Source organism: Oncorhynchus tshawytscha, linkage group LG10 (genome assembly GCF_018296145.1).
Source record: "Oncorhynchus tshawytscha isolate Ot180627B linkage group LG10, Otsh_v2.0, whole genome shotgun sequence".
In the NCBI taxonomy this organism is placed as follows: domain Eukaryota; kingdom Metazoa; phylum Chordata; class Actinopteri; order Salmoniformes; family Salmonidae; genus Oncorhynchus; species Oncorhynchus tshawytscha.
This window is the reverse complement of record NC_056438.1, coordinates 33867892-33886178: the sequence shown is the minus strand read 5'-3', so window position 1 is coordinate 33886178 and position 18287 is coordinate 33867892. Positions and strand designations below refer to the sequence as shown.

General features: G+C 42.2%; 1 protein-coding gene across 2 annotated transcripts; it reads left to right on the top strand.

Annotated features, from left to right (window-relative positions):
• Positions 1-743: 743 nt before the first annotated feature.
• On the top strand, positions 744-17999 carry LOC112260112 (inhibitor of growth protein 2). Of its 2 annotated transcripts, XM_024434963.2 has the most exons (4): positions 744-846; positions 1691-1751; positions 1839-1888; positions 16393-17999. In XM_024434963.2, exons 1-4 carry the CDS (start codon positions 822-824, stop codon positions 17097-17099), a joined length of 843 nt encoding a protein of 280 aa, XP_024290731.2. In that variant the 5' UTR covers positions 744-821; the 3' UTR covers positions 17100-17999. The 2 variants fall into 2 exon arrangements, with proteins under 2 accessions (XP_024290731.2, XP_024290730.2); XM_024434962.2 differs by lacking the exons at positions 744-846; positions 1691-1751; positions 1839-1888 and adding an exon at positions 6356-6655.
• The last annotated feature ends 288 nt before the right edge of the window (positions 18000-18287 follow it).

Here is an 18287-nt window from a genome sequence, read left to right as displayed (position 1 = left end):
AAACTGAGCAAGTTCCACAGACATGTGACTAACAAAAATGTAATAATGTGTCCCTGAACAAAGGGGGTCAAAATCAAAAGTAACAGTCAGTATCTGGTGTGGCCACCAGCTGCCAGTATCTGGTGTGGCAACCAGCTGCATTAAGTACTGTCCAGTGACGGTGGGTTTGTGCCCATAGGTGACGTTGTTGCCAGTGATGTCTGGTGAGGACCTGCCTTACAACAGGCCTACAAGCCCTAAGTCCAGCCTCTCTCAGCCTATTGCGGACAGTCTGAGCACTGCTGGAGGGATTGTGCGTTCCTGGTGTAACTCAGGCAGTTGTTGTTGCCATCCTGGTATCTGGTAAAATAGTTGATTTTAAACTATTAGAATATAGGCCAGTCAGCTCAGACACACCATAGGCCTAGTATTTGTGGGCCTGCAGTCGAAACTAAAACTTCGACCTGGTCGAGTCTGTTGTTTAAACTCCAACCAAGAGTTTATTTTCCATGAATGCTAGTGTCTATTCTTTATGTTATATTTCTGTTGACACGGACCATTCTGGCAGCTTGGCAGCAACAGTAGACCACCTTGCAGCAGCCAGTGTGACAGAGATAGCAACGTGACTAGCCTGTATCAGGACCTGTGAGAAGCCCCTGACTGCAGTGTGCAGTTCGGGGCCGGGCTCAATGTGGGCGGAATCAAACATCGGGGTTGGGCTCAATGTGGGTGGAGTCAAATGCGTTTAACCCGAACCCTTCCCGTCTCCTTCAAGGTCACCCAAGTTGAGGTAAACGTCAAAGGTATCAACGTCAACGAAAGCAAATCTTAATCGAACCTACATGGATAAAAATATAAACCATGGAAGTAAGTGAGACTGTCATTATGCATAATGTACTTTGTAATATTAATGTTATACCAGTGCAGTGGTATATTTTTATATGACCAACTACCGCACAGATGTTAGCATAGCGTTAATTAGCACCCATTTGCACATGAGCTAGCTAATTGCTCACAATAAGGGAATCTTATTTGGACAAATTTGCCTACTTGAGCAGTAAGCCTAGGTTTAAATGTACAGTTTATGCAATCGATTTGATTGTTGATTTTCTGTGTTTCTTCAATGTATGCCTTGTTGTGTTTGGCTGACTCTAAATGTGTATCGTTGATGCCATTCCCTTAGTTACACATAGCGAGTCTACACAGCCTACACATAGTATATACAATAATGAAATCACCTGGTTCCAACATACATGGCAAGTCAAGAAAATACATTACAACTTGTCTATATTGCAAACTGAAGTTAAATAAGAAAAACTTCCAAACACATTTCCGAAGAAAGCATACACATTGCTTTGAAAGATTTTTTGCATGTGACTGCATTGATGTGAGAAATGGTGTGTTTGCAGTCAAAAAATACATTTTCTGGTCCAGCAACACCCATACATGTTGTGAAAATTACTTGGGCTAATTCAGTTCCAATACATACACATTGCTTTGAAAGATTTATTTGCATGTGAGTGCATTGATGTGAGAAATGGCGTTTTTGCAGTCAAAAATACATTTTCTGGTCCAGCAACACCCATACATGTTGTGAAAAATACTTGGGCTAATTCAGTTCCAACTGTGTTCAAACCTGTTATGCAAGCTGGAGTATAAAAAGCTGTTGAATTGTACTTTTTCTTTACTTTCACATACACTGTGTTCACAGAAACATTGCTCGGATCTTGTCCCCTGGACCTTGGAGGACTTTTGGTGTGGATGATGTTCAGGTTAGATATTCATTTAAATTATTCCACTGAACTGTACCATTTGATATTCATTCCTTTATTGAAAATGGCACCTTGTTCACACCACAGGGCCTACAAAGCAAGGTTTCTCAAACAACTGGGAAGAGTTTGTTTTGAAGGTAAGATGCTGGCTATTCAGTATATTATATTTTTTCTGTTATAACATTTGAAAAGCTATTACTATTTCTGTGCTTGCAGCATGCAAAGCACACTATTGTTATTGCTCATACTTTTACTTGTCTATTATTCTTGACACTTTTGGGGACCTATTTCCTACCATTTTTACACTACATACACAATTCATACATCAAACTCCTGCAAAGCTGGATGCTGATGTGACATGCTGTGACTTCTTGGTGTCTTCTACATCCTGAAATATATTCCTAGAGGGGGGGTGGTATTATTATTATGATTTACTATTATCATTATTGTTATCATAACTATCTAACTGAACAACCTACTCTTTCTTAACTTACAGTACGCTCTGATAATCAGACGCCTCACAAGTCCTCAACTGGCAGCTTCATGAAATAGTAACCGCAAAACACCAGTCTCAACATCAACAGTAAAGATGCGACTCCGGGATGCTGGCCTTCTAGGCAGAGTTGCAAAGAAAAAGCCATATCTCAGACTTGAGTTGCCTCTTCACTGTTGACGTTGAGACTGGTGTTTTGCGGGTACTATTTAATTAAGCTTCCAGTTGAGGACTTGTGAGGCGTCTGTTTCTCAAACTAGACACTCTAATGTACTTGTCCTCTTGCTCAGCTGTGCACCGGGGCCTCCCACTCCTCTTTCTATTATGGTTGGAACCAGTTTGCGCTGTTCTGTGAAGGGAGTAGTACACAGCGTTGTACGATATCTTCAGTTTCTTAGCAATTTCTCACATGGAATAGCCATTTCTCAGAATAAGAATAGACTGACAAGTTTCAGAAAAAAGTCCTTTGTTTCTGGCCATTTTGAGCCTGTAATCGAACCAACAAATGCTGACTCTCCAGATACTCAACTAGTCTAAAGAAGGCCAGTTTTGTTGCTTCTTTAATCAGGACAACAGTTTTCTGTGCTAATATAATTGCAAATGGGTTTTCTAATGATCAATTAGCCTTTTAAAATTATAAACTTGGATTAGCTAACACAACTTTCCATTGGAACACAGGAGTGATGGTTGCTGATAATGGGCCTCTATACGACTATGTAGATATTCCTTTAAAAATCAACCGTTTCCAGCTACAATAGTCATTTACAACATTAACAATGTCTACACTGTATTTCTGATCAATTTTATGTTATTTTAATGGACAAAAAATATGCTTTTCTTTCAAAAACAAGGACATTTCTAAGTGACCCCAAACTTTTGAATGGTAGTGCACGTATGGTTCAAGCAAACCACCATAGTCCCTGTGCCTAAGAACACCAATGCAACCTGTCTAAATGCCTACTTTCCTGTAGCAATCATATCTGTAGCCATGAAATGCTTTGAAAGGCTGGTCATGGCTCACATCAACACCATCATCCCAGAAACCCTGGATCCACTCCAATTCACATACTGCCCCAACAGATCCACAGATGACAAAATCTCAATTGCACTCCACACTGCACTTTCCCACCTGTACAAAAGGAACACCTACTTGAGAGTGCTGTTCATTGACTACATCTCAGCGTTCAACACCATTGTGCCTTCCAAGCTCATCACTAAGCTAAGGACCCTGGGACTGAAGATCTGCCTCTGTAACTGGAACCTGGACTTCCTGACGGGCCACCCCAGGTGGTGAGGGTAGGCAACAACACATCTGCCACACTGACATTAAACAGGGGGCCCCTCAGGGGTGTGTGCTCAGTCACCCCTTGTACTTCCTCATCACTCACGATTGCGTGGACGCGCACAACTCCAACATCATCATTAAGTTTGCTGATGGCATGACGTGGTAGAACTGATTAAAGACAACCTATAGGGAGGAGGTCAGAGACCTGGCAGTGTGGTGCCAGGACAATAACCTCTCCCTCAATGTGAGCAAGACAAAGGAACTTATCATGGACTACTGGAAACGGAGGGCTGAACACGCCCCCTTCACATTGACGGGTCTGTAGTAGAGCGGCACTAAGGACCTATCCTGTTCCATACACAGTCGTGAAGAGGGCATGACAACACCTCTTCCCCTCAGGATGCTGAGAATATTTGCCATGGACCCTCAAATCCTGAAAAAGTTATTCAGTTGAACCATTGAGAGCATCTTGACTACCTACATCATCCTTGGTATGGCAACTGCTCGGCATTTGACTGCAAGGTGCTACAGAGGGTAGTGCGCATGGCCCAGTACATCACTGGGTTTGAACTCCCTGCCATCCAGGACCTCTAATCCAGGTGATGTCAGAGGAAGGCCCTGTCACATGAGTTGACGCTGGAGAGACGAAGCAGGCACGGGGAGTAAAACATTTCATATATAATGGACATGGAACGAGACAGGAACAGGTCTGGGAGGAGATCCCTCAGGAGACCATCCGCCACCTCATCAGGAGCATGCCCAGGCGTTGTAGGGAGGTCATACAGGCACGTGGAGGCCACACACACTACTGAGCCTCATTTTGACTTGTTTTAAGGACATTACATCAAAGTTGGATCAGCCTGTAATGTGGTTTTCCACTTTAATTTTGAGTGTGACTCCATGGGTTGATAAATTTGATTTACATGGATGATTTTTGCGTGACTTTGTTGTTCAGCACATTCAACTATGTAAAGAAAAAAGTATTTAATAAGAATATTTCATTCATTCAGATCTAGGATGTGTTATTTTAGTGTTCGCTTTATTTTTTTGAGCAGTGTATATAACGGACATGGAACGAGACAGGAACAGCGTCAGCAAACTAATACAAAGACAAAAAACAATTAATGCAGCAACGGGGAACAGAGCAAGGGAACTGACAAATATAGGGGAGGAAATAATCATGTGATGAATGAGTTCAGGTGAGTCCAATATCACTGATGCGCGTGACAAGGGAAGGCAGGTGTGCTTGATGCAGGGCTCCCTGGAGTCCTCAAGCGCCAGGGGGAGGGAAAAGCGGGAGCAGACGTGACAGGCCCTAGAACATGGGTCTCCAACCTTGTTGCTGGAAAGCTACCCCCTGTAGTTCTCACTCCAACTGTAACTAACCTGATTCAGCTTGTCAACCAGTTAACTGATAGAATCAGGTGCGCTCGATTAGGGTTGGAGTGAAATTCTACAGGAGAGTAGCTCTCCAGGAACAGGGTTGAAGAGCCCTGCCCTAGAAATTTTCAAAGACTCTATCCACCCAAATCATAGAGTGTTTTCTCTGCTACCACACTGCAAGAGGTACCGGAGTGCCAAGTCTGTGAAGAAAAGGCACCTGAACAGCTTCTACCCCCAAGCCATAAGACTGCTGAACAGTTGGCTACCCGGACAATTTATATTGACCCGATTTGATATTTATTTATCTTAATTGTTTTGTACGAACTCCCTTGCACTGGCTCTATGCACACTCAATAGACTCTACCCACACACTCACGCATACTACAATGACACTACATACGCTCACACACACATATTGACGCCACACACATTCACATACACTGCTGCCACTCTGTTTATTATATATCCTGATTGCTTAGTCACTTTTACCCCTACCCACATGATTATACTGTATTACCTCAATTACCTCGTACCCCTGCACATTGACTCGGTACTGGTACTCATTGTATATAGTCTCGTTGTTTTTGTGTTACTATTTCCTTTTTTTATTTAGAAAATATTTGTCTTACTTTTTAAATCTGCACTGTTGGTAATGGGCTCATAACTACGCATTTCACGGTAAAGTCTACACCTGCTGTTTGGCGCATGTGACCAATACAATTTTATTTGATTTTAATATGATTGCTTTTGGGGTTTCCTGCCAGACATTGAATATCTTGTTTTGAAAGATGTACTTTGTACTTTGTTGAAGCACCTTTGGTGATTACAGCCTCAAATCTTCCTGGGTATGACGCTACAAGCTTGGCACACCTTTATTTGGGGAGTTTCTCCCATTCTTCTCTGCAGATCCTCTCAAGCTGTCAGGTTGGATGGGGAGCATCGCTGCACAGCTATTTTCAGGTCTCTCCAGAGATGTTCGATCAGGTTCAAGTCCGTGCTCTGGCTGCGCCACTCAAGGACATTCAGAGACTTGTCCCGAAGCCATTCCTGCATTGTCTTGGCTGTGTGCTTAGGGTCGTTGTCCTGTTGGAAGGTGAACCACCCCAGTCTGAGGTGCTGAGCGCTCAGGAGCAGGTTTTCATCAAGGATCCCTCTGTACTTTGCTCCATTCATCTTGTCTAGTCTCCCAGTCCCTGCCACTGAAAAACATCTCCACAGCATGATGATGCCACCACCATGCTTTACCGTAGGGATGGTGCCAGGTTTCCGGTCGACCAAAATAGTAGTACTTAATGGTTTACTTTCCCGGGAAAAGTTCGTAAAAATAAAGGTGGCCTTTATTTTATTCATAGCCAATCCAAACGCTGGAAATAAAAATGGCCAATCCCCCTGTCAAGTAAAATGCGAAAACGCTGTGCATTGCCATAAAAGGAATACACCGTGCTCATGCGCACTGTGTGCAGTTCTGTTTGAAGTGAACTGACCAGTGAATATAGTATGCAACAATACTGGCGCAAGAAAACCATTAGAAACCATACTAAATGCATTATCTCAAATCTATTTACACGTTTTCTTGATTGTCTCAATGCATCGGTGGAACAATGTTAGGTCATCACTATCCAAACGTGGAAAAGTCACAACTGGTCAGCTATGTGGAGGATTATTTGGAATGTGTTGAGTCCATGCCTTTGGATATACAAAGAAACGTCTCTCTGCTGCGAGAAATTGACTCAAAGTATCAAGGTATTGTTTTTCCTCGTTGTTTTAGTGCTTATATTTGCGAGTTTGACGATAAAATTACAAAACAGGGTGTGCTGGATTGACAAATTCCCGACCACTTTAGCTAACGTTAATGTTCCACATACTAGCTAGCATTGAAAGCAAGTGTTTGTGTGCTGAAATATAGATCGTTTAGTCTTTCGAGTACGATGTATGCCTTCAATTTGTTATCCTCAACATGTCCCGGTGTCAGGTCCGAGTTGGCTTGATATAGCTACAGAGGATCAGCCATTTTGACGAGGTGTTGTGGCGTTTAACGGCTTTCTTTCGAGTTGGTAAACCTGTTATCTGCATTCGTGTTATGTTTATTTTACAAGGGGTGTTTACTTATTGTTGATAGTGTTGCCTACTAGCAAATATACAATTCGTAGTATAACAGTAACAGAAAGAAAAAAACGAAATGGTCGTTGTTGCAATCCGCTCTAACGCTGGTGATAAAAATGTGCCATGTACGATAATTTAGGTAGTATTTGTGCCGCGTTCACAACAACTAGGACTCGGTGATTTCCGAAACCGGTGCGTTCACGACAACTGGGAATTTTTTATCGGACTGGGATTTTTCTTGAAGCATCGCCCATCTCGCATCGGTCCACTTTCTAGAACTCAGACGGGCTAAACCTGGCTATTTGTAGTATTTCGCTCTAAAAATCGGATTAAAAACTTAACTACACTGCAGACCTTTTTATGCCCATGGTAATCCCTGCCCACTAGTGCCATTACTTAGGTTGGGTTGGCAACAATAGCTAGCTACTTCCCTCGCTGTAATGTTAACAAAACTGTGGGAAAGCAGTGCTCGGCAGGTGGGTGTGGAGGACACTACGGTTGTCCCCAAGCAAACTAGCAGCATCCTTCTTTGGTGGTGTTTTTTCGGCAGTTGGCATCCAATGTTGGTGCATTACTACCACCCACTGTGCTGGATTGTGGGCCAGAGACAGCGCTGGCAGCCTCAATGGCAGTGGGCGCGGCATGTAAGTAACCGCAGTGTGCAGATAGACGTTATTGCCTGTTCAGGCGGAAAGTTTTTGTCACTTCTTGAATCGGGTATTAGAACAACCTGTGGTAATCTAGTTTACCCAATTGTCTAGCAGCAAAAACGTTACCCTTTTCAAACCTACTTTTCTTGTCTGCTTGTTTTAGTCAATGACAACTAGATTTCAGTATATGTTTTAAGATTCATTTTCAACATTGCTTGCTCCTGAGTGTTCTCACTACTTAGAAAAACATATATTTTAGGGCTTCCCTCATCCCCCTTTTCACGTGAGTGCTAGCTAGCTTCTGACGTAACATTAAGCTAGCCAAGACAAGCAACAACACAAATGGATTATACAGCGACAAGTAGTGAGTGGCGTTAAACGGACTATACCAAACAAGTTAAATGTATTGCCTGTGATTTAAATGTGATCCACACACATGGCTACATGTAGCCTCCTTGGATTCCCTACATTTCCCACTCTCCCATGCCGAATAGTCTGAAGCCACAGGACTCTTCTCGCTGGCTCTGTTTCCTTATGTGGGAGCATTATGAATTGTAGGTCGGGATTTTTGCTATTGCACAACAAACACAGCAGCTTTTCGGCATGTTTTGTTATTTCTGTATAACTAAACATCGACAAAAGTTGTCTCTCTTACAGCAGGAGTCATTGTCAAATAATGTTGGTTTCCCCCAATTTGTGTGTGTGGTCGAGGCGATTTCCTTATTACGTGTGTCGGTCGTTCAATAAAACGTCTCAATACAGTGCCGAGCAATCGATTTGGCTGCTGTGGGGCAAGGAGATCCCCAGCTCCACTAAAACCATTGACAACTACGTGCCGTTTTCAAGGGATTGTTAAATCAGTAGTAGAAACAATAAAAAAAAATCTGCCTCCCCACACCTTGTTTGTTAAAAAATCCAATCAAATCAAATGTTATTTGTCACATACACATGGTTAGCAGATGTTAATGCGAGTGTAGCGAAATGCTTGTGCTTCTAGTTCCGACAATGCAGTAATAACCAACGAGTAATCTAACTATTCCAAAACTACTACCTTATACACACAAGTGTAAAGGAATGACGAATATGTACATAAGGATATATGAATGAGTGATGGTACAGAGTGGCATCGGTAAGATGCAGTAGATGGTATCGAGTACAGTATATACATATGAGATGAGTATGTAAACAAAGTGGCATAGTTTAAAGTGGCTAGTGATACATGTATTACAAAGATGCAGTAGATGATATAGAGTACAGTATATACGTATACATATGAGATTAATGTAGGGTATGTAAACATTATATTAAGTAGCATTGTTTAAAGTGGCTAGTGATATATTTTACATCAATTCCCATTATTAAAGTGGCTGGATTTGAGTCAGTGTGTTGGCAGCAGCCACTCAATGTTAGTGGTGGCTGTTTAACAGTCTGATGGCCTTGAGATAGAAGCTGTTTTTCAGTCTCTCGGTCCCTGCTTTGATGCACCTGTACAGACCTCGCCTTCTGGATGATAGCGGGGTGAACAGGCAGTGGCTCGGGTGGTTGTTGTCCTTGATGATCTTTATGGCCTTCCTGTGACATCGGGTGGTGTAGGTGTCCTGGAGGGCAGGTAGTTTGCCCCCGGTGATGCGTAGTGCAGACCTCACTACCCTCTGGAGAGCCTTACGGTTGTGGGCGGAGCAGTTGCCATACCAGACGGTGATACGGCCCGCCAGGATGCTCTCGATTGTGCATCTATAGAAGTTTGAGTGCTTTTGGTGACAAGCTGAATTTCTTCAGCCTCCTGAGGTTGAAGAGGCGCTGCTGCGCCTTCTTCACGATGCTGTCTGTGTGGGTGGAACAATTCAGTTTGTCTGTGATGTGTACGCCGAGGAACTTAACTTACCACCCTCTCCACTACTGTCCCATCGATGTGGATAGGGGGTGTTCCCTCTGCTGTTTCCTGAAGTCCACAATCATCTCCTTAGTTTTGTTGACGTTGAGTGTGAGGTTATTTTCCTGACGCCACACTCCGAGGGCCCTCACCTCCTCACTGTAGGCCGTCTCGTCGTTGTTGGTAATCAAGCCTACCACTGTGTCGTCCGCAAACTTGATGATTGAGTTGGAGGCGTGCGTGGCCACGCAGTCGTGGGTGAACAGGGAGTACAGGAGAGGGCTCAGAACACACCCTTGTGGGGCCCCAGTGTTGAGGATCAGCGGGGTGGAGATGTTGTTACCTACCCTCACCACCTGGGGGCGGCCCGTCAGGAAGTCCAGTACCCAGTTGCACAGGACGGGGTCGAGACCCAGGGTCTCGAGCTTGATGATTAGCTTGGAGGGTACTATGGTGTTGAATGCTGAGCTGTAGTCGATGAACAGCATTCTCACATAGGTATTCCTCTTGTCCAGATGGGTTAGGGCAGTGTGGTGGAGATTGCATCGTCTGTGGACCTATTTGGGCGGTAAGCAAATTGCAGTGGGTCTAGGGTGTCAGGTAGGGTGGAGGTGATATGGTCCTTGACTAGTCTCTCAAAGCACTTCATGATGACGGAAGTGAGTCGTTTAGCTCAGTTACCTTAGCTTTCTTGGGAACAGGAACAATGGTGGCCCTCTTGAAGCATGTGGGAACAGCAGACTGGGATAGGGATTGATTGAATATGTCCGTAAACACACCAGCCAGCTGGTCTGCGCGTGCTCTGAGGGCGCGGCTGGGGATGCCGTCTGGGCCTGCAGCCTTGCGAGGGTTAACACGTTTAAATGTTTTACTCACCTCGGCTGCAGTGAAGGAGGGTCCGCATGTTTTGGTTGCGGGCCGTGTCATTGGCACTCTATTGTCCTCAAAGCGGGCAAAAAAAGTTATTTAGTCTGCCTGGGAGCAAGACATCCTGGTCCGTGACTGGGCTGGTTTTCTTTTTGTAATCCGTTATTGACTGGGATGGGGCTGGAGAAATGTAATCACTATCAAATTCATAGACGCTATGAATGCATGGATTGACCATCCCTGATATCACAATTATAGTTTTAACCATGTTTTTGAGGCTACAAGTATTTGTTTACATTTTATTTTGTTTACACACATTGGAGTAAAATAAGTTTATTTGTTGTGTTCTGATGAGCTTAGTTCAACTGTCGTTCCCCATGATTCATTTTTAAGTTAGGGACTGTGTTATTTGTGATGAGGGATACCTGGAGAAAATCGGACTTCTGAAATAAAAATAGATGGCCTTCCCTAGAGTAAAATACATTTTTACCCGACCCTCCCTGAACGCATGTAAAAAAGACAAGTGACCCTCCCATATACCCAAAATAATAACGTAAAAATAGCAGAGAACATGCCTACCGTTTATCCTCACTCCTAGGACAGACCAGCTTTGGCAAAGGTTGCAGTCGCTGACCACCGCGGACAATGGTAGGGGAGAAAAGATATTCATGTAGTGTTTTTATTATAATGACCATCTTATTTGTGTTCCAAGATTTAGCCTTTTTATAAACGCATTTCATGCAATTCTACGTCGTTTTACGTGACTGGAGACGAGCAGAATATTTGAATACCACAACAGAGCATGACACTGAATGTGCACATGCTGCAGCCACAGAGACGTTTTGATTTCCATACATACTATTGTTAACAAGAGGTTAGAAAACTTTAGGACTGTCCCAAACTTAGACTATTAGCTGTAAAAGTTGAGCTCAACAGAACCAGTCACATCTGAAGTATCTGATCATCAATGAAATCGAGAAAGCTATTTCCTTAACTGCTTGATGCTACCCATCCCTGTCGCGCGATCATTTGTCAGCAACCGCTGAATAGCATAGCACAACAGTCAAATAATATTACTAAAAAAATATTCATATTCATGAAATCACAAGTGCAATATTGCAAAACACAGCTTAGCCTTTTAATCCACCAGTCGTCTCAGATTTTGAAATTATGCTTTTACAGCAAACGCTTGGATTGCTTATCGATAGCCTAGCATAGCATTATGTACACTTAGCATCAGGAAGCTTGGTCACGAAAATCAGAAAAGCAATCAAATTAACCGGTTACCTTTTGATCTTCGGATGTTTTCACTCACGAGACTCCCAGTTACACAGCAAATGTTCCTTTTGTTCCATAAAGATAATTTTTATACCCAAAATACCGACGTTTGTTTGTCGCGTTATGTTCAGAAATCCACAGGAAAGAGCAGTCACGACAACGCAGACAGAAATTTCAAATAGTCTCCATAATGTCCACTGAAACATGTCAAACGTTTAAAAAAAAAAAAATATTTGATAATATATCAACCGAGTGTGTAGGTTTTTCAATAACAGCGGGAGGAACAATGGCGGCTTTACTCAGTTGCGCAAAAACTCACTCTGAGAGCCCCCACCTATCCACTTACGCAATATGATCTTTCACACTCATTTTTCAAAATAAAAGCCTGAAACTATGTCTAAAGACTGACACCTTAGGGAAGCCAGAGAAATAAATCTGGTTGATATCCCTTTTAATTGGAGGATAGGCATGCATAGGAACAGGAGGGTTTCAAAATAAGAGGCACTTCCTGATTGGATTTTCCTCAGGGTTTCGCCTGCAATATCAGTTCTGTTATACGCACAGACAATATTTTGACAGTTTTGGAAACTTTAGAGTTTTCTATCGTAATCTGTCAATTATATGCATATTCTAGCATCTGGTACTGAGAAATAGGCTGTTTACTTTGGGAATGTTATTTTTCCAAACATAAAAATAGTGCCCCCTAGCTTCAAGAGGTTAACCTCTTACAGCCCCCCCCTACTTTGTGCAATTTCCACCTGAAGACATACCCAAATCTAACAGCCTGTAGCTCAGGCACAGTACCAAGGATATGCATATTCTTGGTACCATTTGAAAGAAAACAGTTTGTGTACATGTGACTTGAATGTAGGTGAATATAACGCAATAGTTTAGATGTGAAACAATTACAAAAAAAAAATGTTTCTTTTAAATGAACAAGATAAAACAAACATTCAGATAGGATGATGGGGACAATTTCAGTGAAAAATATAAGAGGGCAACAGTACTTGTGCAAAGTTTCAGAATGATAACTTCCGAAATGAGTGCGCTACAGGACATTTATCATGAAGTCACCCAGGTGTCCCACACAAGTAGCCCAAATGTACCCAAGTGGCCAAATTGGGGAAGGTATACATTTTGAAACGAATAACTATATACAAAATAGCAAAAATAGTATTCTAACCCCCCCCAAAAAAAAAAAAAAAAAAAAAAAAGTGAGGGGAAATATATATGTGTGTGTGTATATATATATATATATATATATACACCAATATAAAGTGAGGGGAAAGGAAATATATATATCTCAGGCCCAGAAGCTAGGATATGCATATAATTGGTAGATTTGGATAGATTATTATTTTTCTTTTCTAACACATAAATCACTACTCCTAATTTCCTTCCATATTTTGATACATACTTAAACATTCTCAAATCATTTTTAGTCAATTTATATCAGTCTCTCCTCAGGAACAATATACACACTTATTTTCCTCAAAACAAAAATAAATTGACCAAACAAGAAAAAATAGAAAAGTAAATTATAACTGCATATTTTCAATAAATTACCACTATTTGTAATGTAATTAAACCTGGGGAAAACATCCATCCGTTTCATTCTATGCCCATGTTATGTTGGTCTCCTTCATCCTTGGGTGTTATCGCACAACAATTCCAATTTATCATTACAATGACATTATAAAACAAAAGAAACAAACGTTTAATCTAATATTCTGTAAATTCTGTCACCCTGTCTCAGGATTAGTTTCCAGAGCTTCCCTAGGCCTAGTAAATTTAAACAGTCCTATATCCAAATCATAACTAAACGTTGTTTATAAATTGTCCAACCCAATATTCAGGATAACAGTCCTTAGTGCTTACTTTAACTCAAATTTGACCTTATCTATTCAATACACATCATCCCTTTACTAATGAACATTTATACTAAACTTTTAGTACCAGTAATATCTATTTTCCAATACACCCTTTTGTCTCTATTTTTCTGTCATGAGTTGCCTGGTAATAAAAGGTCAGTAACTCATTCCCCTTTAGTCTTTCTTCTCCCAGCACATATCATTCCCGCATGTCTATTTTAGATACAGTTCACAGGTCATCAGACACCGTTGTCCCTCACTATTCAGCCAGTAGGGTAGGTTTGAGTTTCACACACTTGTTGTGGTGATAATCTCTCCCATGCATTAAAGCATTCTGACGTCACCTTCCATGATAACTCCCTTATTCTACTGGCGATCTCTCAGACGAGTTACAGATTATGTAGTTATCAACACAACCCTCGCAGAGACCCCCACTCCAATAAACCATTTGGAGTAACTGTTATCCCGTGTTAACATATTTCCCTTTTATATGCAGAATGAACAAAGCATATTTGTGTATTTACCCAAAGACCATAACCCGAGGGAACTGATAATTTCTCCTATGAACCCATGTTAAATAAAAAAATAAGTGGTTTAGTCAATTTAATATTACAACTCTTCATCATTTTCCCAAGGAAATAATAGAATTTCAAAGTGATTGTACACTTATTCGGAACTCCATTTATAGCCCTATCCAGATACTTTGACTTTTAAAGTGGCCGATTATCTCTTAACTGCTTTCCCCAGTACCGCAGTCTCCAATTAAATTTTGACCAGAGAAAATTAAACCCCTTTTTTCTGGAAAATAAATGTACATTTCATTAACATTCACAATGTTACCTTTTAATCAGCAAGCCAATAGTATTACTTATATATTGATTTTTATTCTATAAGCGTCTTAGCAGTTTCAGAGAATAACGGTATTGAATGTCTAACACAATTAAAATCCCCTTTTACTTTTTGGTCATTCATAAAAGTTTTAGCCATGCCACAAAATGCATAGTTTCTTCCTGGTTGGTTATCTGTATCTTACCCGTAGAAATTGAAAACACCAATATGTTACATTTGGCTTTTCCTCCAACTAATTTTTACCAAGGTGGTGATTTCTCATGTTTATTTTCTGTCTTTTGACGCTAATAACAAATTATCCACGTATTTTATCACCACTGAAACTATTGTTTCAATGCAAAATGATACCACGTGGGACTATTAGTAAATCCCATCGGTACTTTACTAGAAGTCAGGTAAAATGTGATCTAATACGTCTTTCATCACATATAACTGTAATCTCTATGAACCACTCATTGATCGATCAGAGACCTGAGACAGTCGAGCCCGGCCAAACAAAATCAGACGGAACAACTCCCCCAATCAACCCAGACACATGGGTCCGTTCGAATGGTCCGACCAGAACGAGTGCAAGCCCCCTCCGCTAAATGCCTGACTCCAGCAAGTTTCACAGCCCCTATTCACTTAGTCCCGACACATGTGCACATACATTTAAAACAACCCCAAATTCACACATGCATGCAATTCATTGAATTCAAAAGTTACTTAGCTTTTACTGGATTTTTAGGAAATTTTTGAAGAGAAACCTACGTGACGCCCCCACTCGCTGGGACAGGATCTCTGAAGCAATCTATGCAAATATTTTAACTATGTAAGAACATGCTTACCTTTTTATAGTTAGGCGGCCGCCTTTGTTTGCAAGATTGTCTAAAGAAACCGTCATCAGCCCGGAACGTCACTCCGTGGTCCCTGTCTCTCCTGGAAAGCTCGCCAAGTTCTGTCGTGGAGAATCGTTACAAAATATAACACTTACAAAAACTTGTGAATTCAATATAGGCTTTTAATACAAACATATCAGAAGCCTAGATGGTCTGCGGAACACACACTTTTCCAGAGCACTGGCTCTGTATTTATACAACATATGAGTCCATCCCACATGCAAATTAACTTCCCTCAGTCCATCTGCCACCATTATATCCCAATCTGTGCATCCTCCTTGTTCACGCCCAATAACGCCCATATCTGCTTTCAGTTAAGTTATAATAGTGGCAGGACGTCTTCATGTCACAAAAATAATACATGCCCATCTTATGCTATGGGCCCCTTATGTTTAGCTTGGTGTGTTCTTTGGTATGTCTGTCCTTATTAGGACTCGTAGACTGTGTCTCTTCTCTTCCTGTCCTAAAAATATATGTCCTAGGTCTATAGTCCATCCGTTGGTCATTTGGCTGACCCCCCCCCTCCTTTGTGTGTGTCCCTCTGACCTTGGTATGTCCAGCTGTCCTATGCACTCATGGCCTTGCTTTGGTTTCCTGTCCTATACAATAGACTATGCATTTTACCCTAAACATTTATGCATTTTATGGCTTTGGCCATTATGTCTGTTATTTCTTGGTTTCCTGTTTTTACCAGAATGTCAAATACACTTAGAGTGTATCTTCCTCTTGTGGTCTAATGTATACCTGTCTTTGCTCAATAGTGTCAGATCTGTCTCTATATGTAACAATAACTACAACACTAGCTAGCTAGGACACTGGCACACATTTTCCAGCTCATTACTCGTTTGTCAGATTGCTATTAGGTGATTTCAGTGCTCCCAGAGTTTGCAGCAGCTATTTTAGACATGCATAAAATTGTGCTCACCAAATTTCTCATGCATTTTTTCCCCCTGTTCCTACCAGTGTCCTTAATGAGCACTTACATTTTCCCTGCCCTGACTGACAGTGTCAGATATTATTTAATCCCTCATGATTATTCTACTCAGTAACTAAAACAAATGCAGGAGACGCCCATCCTAACAACTCTTTTCTCATTCTGTGTGCTTTGCAGAGGTCCTGAAGGAGGTTGACGATGTCTATGAGCGTTACCAGGGCGAGCAGGATGCGGCACAGCGTAAGAGGCTTCAGATTCAGCTGCAGCGGGCCCTCATCAGTAGCCAGGAGCTCGGCGACGAGAAGATCCATGTGGTTACCCAGATGACCGAGCTGGTAGAGAACCGCTCCCGCCAGATGGACTCCCTCTGCCTCCAGGAGCCCAGCGAGACCAGTGAGCGGGTCGTCACCGAGCGGCGCTCCAGTTCTGTCCAGGAGGCAGCGGTGTCCACCCCTGCTGAGCGTTCCTCGGCCCGCCGGCCGAGACGCCAGCGCAACAGTGAGAGCCGGGACTCCAACCACGCCTCGGGGAATGGAGCGGTGATGGACGACCCGGCGGATGAGCTGCCCCTGCAGCCGCGGGAGAAAAGGTCCAAGTCGGCCAAGAAGAAGAAGCGCAAGGCCAAGCAGGAGCGCGACGCCTCGCCCGTGGAGTTCACCATCGACCCCAACGAGCCCACCTACTGCCTGTGCGAGCAGGTGTCATACGGTGAGATGATCGGCTGCGATAACGACGCGTGCCCCATCGAGTGGTTCCACTTTTCCTGCGTGGGGCTCACCTATAAGCCCAAGGGGAAGTGGTTCTGTCCCAAGTGCAGAGGGGACAACGAAAAGACTATGGACAAAAACTTGGACAAGAACAAAAAGGACCGGAGGTCCAGGTAGTAGTTACAAGTCCTCCGTCCTTTGTCCCTTTCCTCTCGAAACATTGTTGAACTGAGGGTGGAGTTCATTCATTCAAGGGATGATGAAAAGTCAAGTTCTGAGAGTAATCGGAACACTATTTCCATCAGCGCTTACTCTGAGTAAAAGACTTGACCAATACTGAACTGGTGCTGTTACCATACTGGCAACTCACACTGAAGCCTAAATGTTGTTTTGCGAAGTCCGATGTTGACTGTAAGGATCCTCAGCCTAATCTGCCATCTTCTGTCTAATGTGTGTTACCTAACTTCCGTTCTAACAAGTGTATTGAGTAACTCGAGAAGCAAATTTTGGCTTACTAGCCCATTTGGAAATGTTGATTTGATATAATGTATCTGTATGAATGATGTCCTTTTTGTAAAAATTAATACATTATGTTTGGCCCATTTTCTTAGTTGAGTAAGCTTTTACTTAATTATGTGTTTTTAAAATAAGTGTTCCAAATCGTGTCTCGATTCATGAATCACTGTACCAGACGGGGCTAAATAGATTGTGCAATGTTTTATTTTGTATGGCTGACAGAGGGGTAGTTTGCGCTGTTTCTGTGAGGTGTTCATCTGAGTTGGGATTTCAGGTCATTTTATGATTTCCCAACTGTCATTTCAATTGACCATCCACAGGTGCAGCACTCCAATTTGCTAAAAAGTGATGGTCTGTCTGGAATGGGATTTCATATTTGTGGAGACAGTCTACGTATTCTGTCAAATGTGTAATTCCCCCACCATTTCTGTATATCCATTAAAACAAAGTTATACTGGCGAGAGGGGAACCAATTTATTACTTTTATATCTGTTTCACTACACCCGCAATAACATCTGCTAAATAAGTGTATTCGACCAATAAAATTTGACTTGAAATGTATACATTTTACCTTCCATTCTTCTGCTTATCGGGTCATATTGTTAAACTGAAGGGTTTCAGTAAGTCAAGATATTTCCAAATACTCATAAATAACATGAGTATCACAGAGATAAAGTTCCCAAAAACAAACTACTCCTACATGCGTCTCTGACTGTCCTATTTGTGTTCATCGCTACTACTGGACCCTCTGAACAAGTAGTCCTTCCTGGTTACTGTGGTGATCCCCCGTGATTGATGTCAGCCTGAGGGCAGGGCTGAGGCCCAGCAGTAGGGTCAGACACTGGACGT

Excerpts from the sequence above, each read along its gene's own strand:
- LOC112260112 (XM_024434962.2), top strand. The coding sequence starts at position 6,514 with ATGTTAGGTCATCACTATCCAAACGTGGAAAAGTCACAACTGGTCAGC. Across the intron at positions 6,656-16,392 it reads AATTGACTCAAAGTATCAAG|AGGTCCTGAAGGAGGTTGAC; the intron begins GTATTGTTTTTC and ends TGTGCTTTGCAG.